This window comes from Aquarana catesbeiana, linkage group LG05 (genome assembly GCF_042186555.1).
Source record: "Aquarana catesbeiana isolate 2022-GZ linkage group LG05, ASM4218655v1, whole genome shotgun sequence".
Classification (NCBI taxonomy): Eukaryota; Metazoa; Chordata; class Amphibia; order Anura; family Ranidae; genus Aquarana; species Aquarana catesbeiana.
In genome coordinates, this window is record NC_133328.1 from 338454033 (window position 1) to 338467890 (window position 13858).

The 13858-nt window shown below is 43.0% G+C and overlaps 1 protein-coding gene across 5 annotated transcripts in view; it reads right to left on the bottom strand.

The window, feature by feature from the left end:
* Nucleotides 1-1437: 1437 nt before the first annotated feature.
* Nucleotides 1438-13858, bottom strand: part of LOC141144826 (cadherin-10-like) — an 881011-nt gene continuing 868590 nt past the window's right edge. For all 5 annotated transcript variants that reach the window (XM_073630880.1, XM_073630882.1, XM_073630881.1 and 2 more), the window contains one exon: nucleotides 1438-2547. In XM_073630880.1, coding sequence (XP_073486981.1) covers nucleotides 2057-2547 — 491 coding nt within the window. In that variant the 3' untranslated portion in view covers nucleotides 1438-2056. The remainder of the gene's footprint in view (nucleotides 2548-13858) is intronic.

Here is a 13858-nt window from a genome sequence, read left to right on the forward strand (position 1 = left end):
AATAATAAACTCATCTTGATTAAAGGCTGGTTTCTTACACATATTAAATGTCCTACTGCAAAAATATTCAGTAGAATGTGAAAAAAAACAGCTACAGGAATTAGTAACCCACACTTGTCATTGTAAACAATGCTAGTCAAAAGAGTTAGCTTGTGGACACAACAAAGCGAATCATCAATCAAGCTTATGATGAGCATCACTGTAAGATTAAAGGGGTTTATTTACTAATGTTATACATTTTACATGTCCACCAAATCTGTGTTTTTACTGTGTTATACAATAAATATAAATTCAATTCTGAACTTTTAGCACACCTGTTATAGGAGAAGTACAAAATGTGTAATCAACTGGCTGTGTCTGGTTTTAGTGGTTTTGAGTCACAACAAGAACAAGCAATTAGTAAATGTCAGAAGCATGTCAGAATTCCTTATTTCTCTGCTTGTTCTAGATCAATGATTCAGAAGGCATTTAAAGCATATCTGAACCTAAAAACAATGTAATATATTAAAGCTTACCAGTTATTAGATGGGGTGACTGCATTATTTTTCTTTCAAACTAGGGGAAATGTTTCGCAAGTATAGAAAATACCTGTTTCTTGCCAAAAATGCTTTTCCTGAGAGCCTAAAAGTTAGCAAAAAAAATAAATAAGGAATTTGTGTGTATATTACTATTTCCAACAGCCCTAATGTCATGGACAATAACAGGCATGTTTGAAGTTCAGTTTAAATGTTGTCCCTCCATAGATACTGTAGAAGAAAAATGTAAAGGCCTCCCTATGGCCGCACATTTGTAAAATCCCTGTGATCGATAATAAGTGGAAACCTTAACCTGGACTTCAACCAGGCCATGCCCCCAATGCATTTCTCTCTGCCCCTCAGAGATTAATCATGGGGATGTGGCCTAGTTGGAGTCCAGGCTGAGGTTGCCACTTATCGACCACAGGGATTGTACAGATGTGCGGCCATAGGGAGACCTTCCTTCACATTCAGTGATCACAGGAGCCAAGCTCTCTCCTGGACCAGCACTCTTAGTGGTGGACTTTGTGGACTTGCACCCCCTTTTTAGAGCCTTAGCACACATGGATTGGGGCTTTTGGGTCACAGAACAAAAATGGATTTTTGGATTGGCAGGATTTGGAGGATTGGCAGGTAAAAATAAAGTAAAAAAGCCAGGAAAAAGAAAAGTAGGGCAGCCACAACATCTAAAGACTAATATAGTTTATATTACATTTTTGTTTTGGGTTGGATGCACTTTCAGCCAAAGCAAATACAGGTGTGGAACAAAAACACTTATTTTTAGTAAATAACCCCAACGTGTTAATATCTTTGCTTATTTTTTTCCACTTAGCACATTTTGGTTACTACTGTCATATTGGGTTTTACATTTTTCATCCATACTGCCTATAGTTTATGATCTTAATTATATAGGCAATTAAACAAGTTGTAAAAACAGGTTTATTTCTTAAAAATAAATACAAAAATATAAATATAAAACATTGGCAAGATACTATTTGATGAAATGAAGTTCTACTAACATATATCTTCACCAGCTTCAATACACTAACATCACATATACATTTTCTGTACATTTTAATGTACATAATGTATCAGAAATGTATCAAAAAAATCATTTCCTGTTTCCCTCTGAAATAAAAAAAAACAAGAAAATGCTGCAAATGGGAAGGCAGCCAAATTACCCGATAAAAGCAATGTGTACATGAGTTTGTACGAGGAAGTATTCTTCTGTTCAAGTCTTCAAAGTGATCATTGGATTTGACATACAACAAAGCAACCACGGCATTTGATCCATGGCTTATAATTAACATTAGTCATTCTCTAGGGTGATATTCTACATTGAATAAAAATGGATGAAATAAATGAATGTGGTATAAAGTTGTTTTTTTTTTTTTTCATTTTTAATGTATTATTGTTATTATTTAACACTGTGCCAAGTGTCAGAAAAAAAAATTATTTTAAAATTGTTAATATTATTTCCAAGTGCCCGCAAATTTATTCCATTTAGCTTCAAATAAAAAAGATTGATCGTACTGTGAAAGTTAAGAATCTTTATCACTCTCCCCACTGCCGTACATTTCAGCTAGTTTGTTGAAACGAGGACCCCATTCCTTGAGGTATTCATAGTTTTGGTCCCCTTCTGTTGTACTAGACTCTAAAGAACTTAAAGATTCAGCTATAGAATCATTTCCTTCATATGCATATGTTGCAAGTGAATCATATGGTGGTGCAACAGGATCATTGTCATGCTCTTTTAGCCTTTGGTTAATGAAATCACGAACATCTGTATTGTCTGGCACAGAAGCAGTTCTCCTTGGTAACAACAGGCTTTCAGGGACAATATCTCTACGGTGTTTCTTATCTTCAATCGCACCAGGATTTCTGAGTGTACCAATATCAAAGGCTTGTGTATCTTCTTCTCCACCTCCTTCATCATTGTAGCTTACTATGTTGTCTCTAATGTCCTCTTTAGACAGGACTAATGGTTCTTTCTTTCTCTGTCTTTTCAAGGCAGCAAATAGCACTACAATAACTAAAAAGGAGAAGAAAGGATGTCAATAGAAGGCAAATTCAATCCTATATCACTATCAGTAATAAGAGAAAATAAATCAATATATTGCCACTACTAAGTTTTTATTATTGCTAGTTGTAGTATTAATTGTGATAGCCGTAGCAGGAGTAATGGTGTGTGTAGCCCACAAATTAGTTTTTCGTATCAGTGATATTGGGCTGGTGTGATGGTCAAAAAAGGTATAGACAAAAGAAAAAAAAAATGTTGCCTGAAATAAAGTGGCTTTCTCTTGATCCACTGAGAACAATTTAGGTATCCATTTGTTTTACATTTTTGGTAAAAAAAAAGGAAAATATGAATTTAAAGTCTCCTGTTTTATTGTTTGCCCCACAATAGCAATAAGAACATACAGTGCCTTGAAAATGTATTCACACCCCTTGGAATTTTCCACATTTTGGTCATGTTACAACCAAAAACGTAAATGTATTTTTTTGGGGATTTAATGTGATAAGACCAACACAAAGTTGGTACATAATTGTGAAGTGGAAGGAAAATGATGAATGGTTTTCAATTTTTTTTTACAAATAAATATCTGAAAAGTGTGGTGTGCATTTGTACTTAGCCCCCTTTACTCTGTTACCCCTAACTAAAATCTAGTGGAACCAATTGCCTTCAGAAGTCCCCTAGTTAATAAATAGAGTCCACAAAAAATGGCGACCATCAGCTCACTGTTGTGTATACACTGCACCACTCAGTAGATGTGCATTCAGTTGCAGCGTCCCTTAAATTGCAGACTCACCTGGTATGGTGCGGTCTCCGGGACTAAAAGTCTTTATTGAATAACAAAATACAGGGGGAAAGACACCCCATGGGAAGAAGTCATGGGCAGACCAAGCTGCTTATGAAAAGGAAATTAGTTTTATTGCACAACAGAAATAATACAAAATTGCAAAAGCTGGGTGGTGGGTACCCACCACCAACACCTAGACAGATATTAAAATGAGACAATGTCTTCTACATAAAAGCAGCGGTGTCATGTATAAGCAAGCACATAACATGTACCCAAGATTGCAAATAAAGTGCAAGGGGTGGCAGTGGATTGGCTCACAGATCCCGGTGGCAATCATCATAGATCAATGTGCCCATTCCGTCACCGTTATTCAGTAGACCTCCAACTGGGGGATACAGAGATATAATGTTAGATATCTACACACTTGAAGATGAGTCCAGAGAGTAGCATGCCGCTAAGTTAACTGAATGGTTTAGCTTTAAACTGATAATACATCCTGTATAGAGAGGGCATACATGAAAATACCATAACATCAATGCGTGTGTCAGTGCAAAAATGAAAGTGGTATTATAGTAAAGGCTGGTGATAAATTCCTCAGTCCATGTATAGTGAGAAAAAGTCCAGTCTGAAAATGAAGTCCCACACACTTATATTCAAGGTTATTCAACCACCATCACCTCCACTCGTGCGATAAAACGGGGGACTAGCCACCCCTATAGGAGAAATGCTTACCAGACTAAGCTAGTAAATAGGCATCAATTGTCACAGACGTTAGTTAATGAATGGGTATTTCCATCCCATACTGCAGCTCAGAGGATGGGTCTTTACGCTGGTACTAGTTATGCCAGCAGCATTGACCAGGTAGTTAACATGACCAAAACTGCTCACAATTTCCTGAAATGTGTGTTGTACTTCTTGTTCTTTAATGAAATCACATCCAAGAGCCAGATGAGCTTTAAGTTCTATGGCAGTAGCTGAGGCGGCTTACAGATTTCTTGAAATAATAGCCACTTTATAGTCTTTTTGAACTAATAGCTTGGCATGGCTTTTCCAATTCCTCTGGATCCTCCAAAGACAGCACACACTTTACTCATCACTCTGCAGGGCTGCCTTCCAGTCTGTCCTTCGTGTACAAACCAGCTCCACACCTCTTCTTGTGTGGCTCTGGCTCCTGGTGATCTCACAGCTCACGTGACTGCATTCTCTTCTTTATAGAGTGCTCTTCCTCATGTTCCTGTGACTTCACAGGAACTGCTCCAGGGATGATGATTTCCACAGGGAAGCAGGTGAGATGTTCAGTAGATTTAGAGTCTGAGGTTACCCTCACAGAGTACTTAAAAGGGCACGGAAAAAGGCCTGGACAAAAGATAGGAGAGATCACCTGGCTAATAAGCAGGACATGCAAAAAACATCATCCAAAGAAAGTCCTCTAAGGATAATTACTACCTACAGGGCACAGTGGGAACAAGTAAGAAATGTACTCCAAAAGCATTGGGGAATTCTTACTAAATCCCCGCCACTAATAGATATTGTTGGACCTCGCCCCTAACTGGTCACCAGAAGAGCCCGTAACCTTAAGGACAGCCTAGTCCACTCAGAATACACTAGGGAAAGGACTACAAACTGGCTGACTGACCTACCCCCTCTCAAAGGAATGTACGCATGTGGGCACTGCCAAATGTGTAGATTCGTTGAGAAAACAGCAACTTTCACTGATGCAAATCGGAGTGTGATGTTCCAAATTAAAAACTTTATCAATTGTGTGACTTCCAGAGTTATTTACATGCTGGAGTGTCCACGTAAAAAGTACTTTATAGCAAAAACTAAGAGACAACTCCGAATTTGCATTAATGAACATTTAAGAGGTGTAAAAATTTCAACCAAAGAGAGGAATAAGAAGAAAAGGGAAGATATGTCCCCACTAGCATTGCACTTTGCAGACTTTCATGGAGGCAACACTGCTGGTATCAGGCAAGGGGATCTATACCCTCAACTTGCCATCATGTAGAGGTGATTTCAATAACATCCTGCTGAAAAAAGAAAAAATGTGGATATTTAGACTCAAAACACTTGCGCCCTTGGGCTTGGACACTGAATATAGCTTTCAGCCTTTTCTTGAACAATAACGGTGGCCAGAACTTACTCTATCTGTATGAGACATAAACCCTAGCTGAGCATATGGCCTGTTTAAATAGAATGTTGACAGTTCATATCTATACAGTACCCTGCTCGAAAATACTATAATGTGACAAATTACCGCATCTAAACCATTTCACTGTATCTACTTTACTTTATTTTACTAATCTCTCCAGTGACTCTGGTGTTTCTGCTCTTCCTTCCCTTTGTGCACTGATCCCCTCACCATCTTTTAAGTCACTTGTTTGCTATTAAATGCCTATTTGAGTGCCCCTGGCCAGCAGCAGAGAAAAAATGTATGTGTGGTGTTTAAACTGGCGGTTGACATCTAGTGGCCGTTGTGGAAATTATAGTGGAAAATATAAATAGTGTAAATAGATGACTGCTACTGATCCCTCCCATCCTTGAGAAAACCCACGTGACTGGGTGAAACATGTCGGCAATGACACCACAACAGTGATGCACTACACGTCATGGATGATGCATAACTTCACATCAGCGCAAGCGCAATACACACTTTAAAGCCAGCAGCAGCCACTTTGGCTGAGGTATCAGAAAGGCTGCCGAGACGGCCCTACAAACTCTACAGTGCGACTAACAGAATCATCAGCGAAAGCTCCCTGGACTCACATGTGGCAATAGAGCACCTTGGATGACAAAACCAGTGCAGTGTGTGGCCCCTTTCAATCAAATGGACTCTTTTGGAGACATCTGGGAAACCTGTCAGAGTTCATAGACTCTTGCCTACCACGGTCAGGTAAACGGACCACTGGCTCTTTGACTTTGCCTAACTTCTGCATAAATATGCCTGTTCTGACCTGTAGATAATCTCTACCTACTGCCCTACCTTACAAGATCCCTCTCGGGGCTTGCTCTGCTTCAAATGGCTTAACCTGAAACTGATTACCTGGACTAATCAATACCAGTGGCTGCATACTGTTCTCTATGCAGGATTTATTATCAGTTTAAAATGAAACCATTCAGTAAACTTAGTAGCATGCTACTCTCTGGGCTCACCTTCAAGTTTGTAGATATCTAACATTGTACCCCTGTATCCCCCAGTTGGGGGTCTACTGAATAACTTTGACGGGATGGGCACAGTGGTGATTGCCACTGGGATCTGTGAGCCAATCCACTGTCACCCCTTGCACTTTACTTGCAATCTCTTGGGTACATGTTGTGTGCTTGCTTATATGTGATGCAGCTGCTTTTATATAGACAATGTTGTCTCATTTTAATATCTAGGTGTTGGTGGTGGGTACAATTGCAATTTTGTATTATTTCTGTTGTGCAATAAAACTAATTTCCCTTTCATAAGCAGCTTGGTTCGCCTATGACTTCGTCCCAGGGGGTTCTCTTTCCCCCTGTATTTTGTTATTCAAGTAAATAGAGTCCACCTGTGTGCAGTAGCGGCTGGTGCTCAGAATTCTTGAAGGGCCCATACAAACTGAAAAATTCTGAAAAATACTGAAAACAAAACCATTAACTGCAGCCACTGTGCCATCAATTGCAGCCACTGTGCCCATCAAATGCAGCCACTGTGCCATCAATTGCAGCCACTGTGCCATCAAATGCAGCCACTGTGCCATCAATTGCAGCCACTGTGTCTATCAAATGCAGTCACTGTGCCCATCAAATGCAGTCACTGTGCCATCAAATGCAGCCACTGTGCCATCAATTGCAGCCACTGTGCCCATCAAATGGAGCCATTGTGCCCATCAAATGCAGCCACTGTGCCCATCAATTGCAGCCACTGTCCCCATCAAATGGATGGGCCACCACTGCCTGTGTGTAATTTAATGTCAGTATAAATACAGCTGTTCTCTGAAGCCCTCAGAGGTTTTTTAGAGAACCTTAGTGAACAAACAGCATCATCAAGGCCAATGAACACACCAGACAGCTCAGGGATAAAGTTGTGGAGACATTTAAAGCAGGGTTAGGTTATAAAAAAATATCCCAAGCTTTGAATATCTCACGGAGCACTGTTCAATCCATCATCCAAAAATGGAAAGAGTATGGCACAACTGCAAACCTACCAAGACATGGCTGTCCACCTAAACTCACAGCTCGGGCAATGAGAGCATTAATCAGAGAAGCATCCAAGAGGCCCATTGAAGAGAGTGGCAGAGATCCACAGCTCAGGATGCGGGAATCTGTCCACAGGACAACTATTAGTCGTGCATTCCACAAATCTGGCCTTTATGGAACGGTTGCAAGAAGAAAGCCATTGTTGAAAGAAAGCCATGAGAAGTACCATTTTCAGTTTGCGAGAAGACATGTGGGGGACACAGAAAACATGCAGAAGAAGGTGCTCTGGTCAGAAGAGACCATAATTGAACTTTTTGGTCCAAAAGCAAAACGCTATGTGTGGCTGAAAACTAACACTGCACATCACCTTGAACACACCAACCTCACTGTGAAACATGGTGGTGGCAGTATCATGTTGAGGGGATGCTTTCTTCAGCAGGGACAGGGAAGCTGGTCAGAGTTGATGGGAAGATGGATGGAGCCAAATACAAGGCAATCAAGTCTGCAAAAGACTTGAGACTGGGGCGGAGGTTCACCTTCCAGCAGGACCATGACCCTTAACATACAGCCAGAGCTATGATGGAATGGTTTAGATCAAAGCATATTCATGTGTTAGAATGACCCACTCAAAGTCCATACCTAAATCCAATTGAGAATCTGTGGCAAGACTTGAAATTGCTGTTCACAAACACTCTCCATCCAATCTGACAGAGCTTGAGTTATTTTGCAAAGAAGAATGGGCAAAAATGTCACTCCCTAGATGTGCAAAGCTGGTAAAGACATACCCAAAAAGAGTTCCAGCTGTAATTGCAGCGAAAGGTGGTTCTACAAAGTATTGACTCAGGGGGGATGAATACATATGCATGCCACACTTTTCACATATTTATTTGTAAAAAATATTGAAAAATATTTATAATTTTCCTTCCACTTCACAATTATGTGCCATTTTGTGTTGGTCTATCACATAAAATCCCAATAAAATCCATTTACGTTTTTGGTTGTAACATGACAAAATTTGGAAAATGTCAAAGGGTATGAATACTTTTTCAAGGCATTGTAAATGCCATTGAAAAAAAACAAATCAACATGTTGCCATGGTTTGATGGATTACTTAACATTACCACTTTTGATAACGGGCAGCTTGCTTACTGTTTGCTTACTACTATGAAATTATGCAATTTTGTGTTTGTAACCCTTGAAAAGTTCTGAACTAGCAGAACCTATAGACTACATGTCAGTCACATTGAAAACAGAGGTCTTCTATAATTCACATGCATGACTGCTGGGTTTAGTTAAAAAGTACAATCATTCACCTAATTACATTAAAACGTTTGCTACTGCATAATAATTTGCCTTATTTTGGAAAAAGGAACACATAGTTAATCAGTATATGGAACAAATTCAGATGGCCACACATCTAAAACCACCTTTATTGAACACTGTCCAAAAAAAAACAGTAAAACAAGGAAGAGCAAAAGTGCCATCATTTCATGCTTACCAGCGTATATTCATAGCTTTAATTAAGCACTGGGAAACATGAAATGTGTTAGCCTGTTCCTAGCCCTCTTTCTGTAGCTGCTTTGCTAATTTTATGAACAGTGTTCAATAAAGGAGGCTTTAGATGTGCAGCCAGCCGAATCTGCTCCATATATTCTTAGGCCGTGTACACACGGGCGGACTTTTCGACCGGACTTGTCCGACAGACTTTCCAGAGGACTTTCGACGGACTTCCGATGGACTTTTTAACGAACGGACTTGCCTACACACGATCACACCAAAGATGATGACGTACACTGGACTAAAATAAGGAAGTTGATAGCCAGTAGCCAATATCTGCCCTAGTGTCGGTTTTTGTCCGTCGGACTAGCATACAGACGAGCAGATTTCTGGGTCCGGCGGAGTTATAATGTAAAGATTTGAAGCATGTTCCAAATCTAAAGTCCGTCAGATTTGCGACTGGAAAAGTCCACTGAAGGTCCGGTGAAGCCCACACACGATCGGATTGTCCGCCGGATTTGGTCCGTCGGCGTCCGTCGGTCAAGTCCGGTCTAAAAGTCCGACTGTGTGTACGCTGCATTACAGTTATGAGCTGGGCCAGCACTCATCCCTGTTTTGTGGCTTATGCATGCAGATGAACCTTGACCTCTCTTCTTGATAGTTAAAGAATTTGTTACCCCAACATTTCATATTCCTGATATGTGCCTGCTATACCATGTACTTGTATGAAAAGTATCCTGTTCACTTTGTATTGCTTCCTTTATGTGAAAATCACTGGTGTTCCTGTCAGTCCCTCTGCTTTCCTATTAAAAACTGACCACATTAAGCAAGAGAGTATGGTCAGTTCTCTAGCTATGCTGGGAACTCAGCCATCTCTCCTCCAATGATCAGACTTGTCCTGACATGCCCCCCCCGCACAGCCTTACTGGGAAGCTCAGTGTGCTGCTGCTTCTCCTCGTCCCAGCTGTTATGCAGCTGAGAACAGAGGGAATGTGATCACTTCTTGTAAAAAAGGGAAAAAACGTATTGATAGAGTTTTTTTAAATCTATGAACAAATGTTTTGCCTTTAATTTCTGTTTCAAACTGAATATGTTGTTTTACAAGGTGATCATTTATAATCACTTTACGTAGTGCTTTGTGATGTTCACAATCAGCCATTAAAAAATAGAGGGAGTTCGAATGATACTGTGGTAGTAGCAGAAGTAGTAGCTGTAGCAGTATTAATACTAGTATTAACCAGTTGCCGACTGGGCCATAGCCGAATGATGGCTACAGTGCGGTTGGATAACTCTGGGAGGGTGTCCTATGATGCCCTCCCAGAATCACGCTCCCACATGCCCCCTGGGGTGCGCACCGGGGAATGTCTGTGACCGGTGGTTCTTTAAGACTCGGCATATCATGGATCGGGGTAACGGGCCAATGAGAGCGGCCCTTTACCACGTGATCACACCATCCAAAGACAGCGTGATGACTTGTAAACAAACCAGAGTATGTCCAGATTGGTTCCTCTCCTCATGCCGATCGGTACAGTGTGTGAGGAGAGGGGGAGAGCTGGGTGCAGCAGTGCTGTGGGCTGGATCTGTGCTCATCCATCCTCATTCGGGCTCATCCATGCTCCATTCATGGCTCATCCATGCTCCATCCATGCTCATTCATTCTCACTCATGCTCATCCATCCTTATCCATGCTCATCCAGCCCCATCCATGGCTCATCCATGCTCCATCCATGGCTCATCCATCCTCATTAATGCTCATCCATCCCCATTCATGGCTCACCCATCCCCATTCATGGCTCACCCATCCCCATTCATGGCTCATCCATCCCCACCCATGGCTCATTTATCCCCATCCATGGCTCATCCATCCTCATTCATGGCTCATTCATGCTCATCCATCCCAATTCAAGGCTCATCCATCCCCATCCATGGCTCATCCATCCCCATCCATGGCTCTTCCATGCTCAATCCATGGCTCATCCATGCTCCATCCATGGCTCATCCATCCTCATTTATGCTCCATCCATCCCCATCTATGGCTCATCCATCTCCATTCATGGCTCATCCATCCCCATCCATGGCTCATTCATGCTCATCCATCCCCATCCATGGCTCATCCATCCCCACCCATGGTTCAATTATCCTCATTCATAGCTCATCTATGCTCATTCATCCCCATCCATGGCTCATCCTTTCCCATCCATGGCTCATCCATCCTCATTCTGGCTCATCCATGCGCCATCCATGGCTTATCCATGCTCCATCCATGGCTCATCCACTCTCCATCCATGGCTCATCCATCCATATTCTTGCTCATCCATCCCCATCCATGGCCCATCCATCCCCATCCATGGTTTATCAATCCCCATTCATGGCTCATCCATGCTCAATCCATGGCTCATCCATGCTCCATCTATGGTTCATCCATCCCCATCCATGGCTCATCCATCCATATTCATGCTCATCCATCCCCATCCATGGCTCACACATCCCATCCATGGCTCACTCATCCCCATTCATGACTCATCCATCCCCATCCATGGCTCATCCATCCCCACCCATGGCTCACCCATCCTCACCCATGGCTCATCTATCCCCATCCATGGCTCATCCATCCTCATTCATGGCTCATTTATGCTATGCTCATCCATCCCAATTCATGGCTCATCCATCCCCATCCATGGCTCATCCATGCTCAATCCATGGCTCATCCATGCTCCATTCATTTCTCATCCATGCTCAATCCATGGCTCATCCATGCTCCATTCATGGCTCATCCATCCTCATTTATGCTCATCCATCCCCATCCATGGCTCATCCATCCCCATGCATGGCTCATCCATCCCCATCCATGGCTCATCCATCCCCATCCATGGCTCATTCATGCTCATCCATCCCCATCCATGGCTCATCCATCCACATCCATGGCTCATCCATCCCCACCCATGGCTCATCCATCCTCATTCATAGCTCATCCATGCTCATCCATACCCATCTATGGCTCATTCATCCCCATTCATGGCTCACCCATCCTCATTCATGGCTCATCAATCCCCATCTATGGCTCATCCATCTCCATCCATGGCTCATCCATGCTCCATCCATGGCTCATCCATGCTCCATCCATGCTCATCCATCCTCATTCATGCTCATCCATCCTCAGTCATGCTCATCCATGCTCCATCCATGGCTCATCAATGCTCCATCCATGTTCATCCATCCTTATTCATGCTCATCCATCCTTATTCATGCTCATCCATCCCCATCCATGGCTCATCCATCCTCATTCTGGCTCATCCGTGCTCCATCTATGGCTCATCTATGCTCCATCCATGGCTCATCCATCCTCATTAATGCTCACCCATCCCCATTCATGGCTCACCCATCCCCATCCATGGCTCATCCATCCCTATCCATGGCTCACTCATCCCCATTCATGGCTCATCTATCCCCATTCATGGCTCATCCATCCCTATCCATGGCTCATCCATCCCCACCCATGGCTCATCTAACCCCATCCATGGTTCATTCATCCTCATTCATGGCTCATTCATGCTCATCCATCCCAATTCAAGGCTCATCCATCCCCATCCATGCCTCATCCATCCCCATCCATGGCTCTTCCATTTTCAATCCATGGCTCATCCATGCTCAATCCATGGCTAATCCATCCTCATTTATGCTCATCAATCCCCATCCATGGCTCATCCATCCCCATCCATGGCCCATCCATCCTCATTCTGGCTCATCCATGCGCCATCCATGGCTCATCCATGCTCCATCCATAGCTCATCCATCCATATTCTTGCTCATCCATCCCCATTCATGGCTCACCCATCCCCATTCATGGCTCATCCATCCCCATCCATGGCTCATTCATGCTCAATCCATGGCTCATCCATGCTCCATCTATGGCTCATCCATTCCCCATCCATTCATATTCATGCTCATCCATCCCCATCCATGGCTCACCCATCCCCATACATGGCTCACTCATCCCCATTCATGACTCATCCATCCCCATCCATGGCTCACCCATCCCCATTCATGGCTCACCCATCCCCATCCATGGCTCATCCATCCCTATCCATGGCTCACTCATCCCCATTCATGGCTCATCTATCCCCATCCATGGCTCATTCATCCCTATCCATGGCTCATCCATCCCCACCCATGGCTCATCTAACCCCATCCATGGTTCATTCATCCTCATTCATGGCTCATTCATGCTCATCCATCCCAATTCAAGGCTCATCCATCCCCATCCATGGCTCATCCATCCCCATCCATGGCTCTTCCATTCTCAATCCATGGCTCATCCATGCTCAATCCATGGCTAATCCATCCTCATTTATGCTCATCCATCCCCATCCATGGCTCATCCATCCCCATCCATGGCCCATCCATCCTCGTTCTGGCTCATCCATGCACCATCCATGGCTCATCCATGCTCCATCCATGGCTCATCCATCCATATTCTTGCTCATCCATCCCCATTCATGGCTCACCCATCCCCATTCATGGCTCATCCATCCCCATCCATGGCTCATTCATGTTCAATCCATGGCTCATCCATGCTCCATCCATGGCTCATCCATCCTCATTTATGCTCCATCCATCCCCATCTATAGCTCATCCATCTCCATTCATGGCTCATCCATCCCCATCCATGGCTCATTCATGCTCATCCATCCCCATCCATGGCTCATCCATCCCCACCCATGGTTCAATTATCCTCATTCATAGCTCATCTATGCTCATTCATCCCCATCCATGGCTCATCTATCTCCATCCATGGCTCATCCATCCTCATTCTGGCTCATCCATGCGCCATCCATGGCTTATCCATGCTCCATCCATGGCTCATCCACTCTCCATCCATGG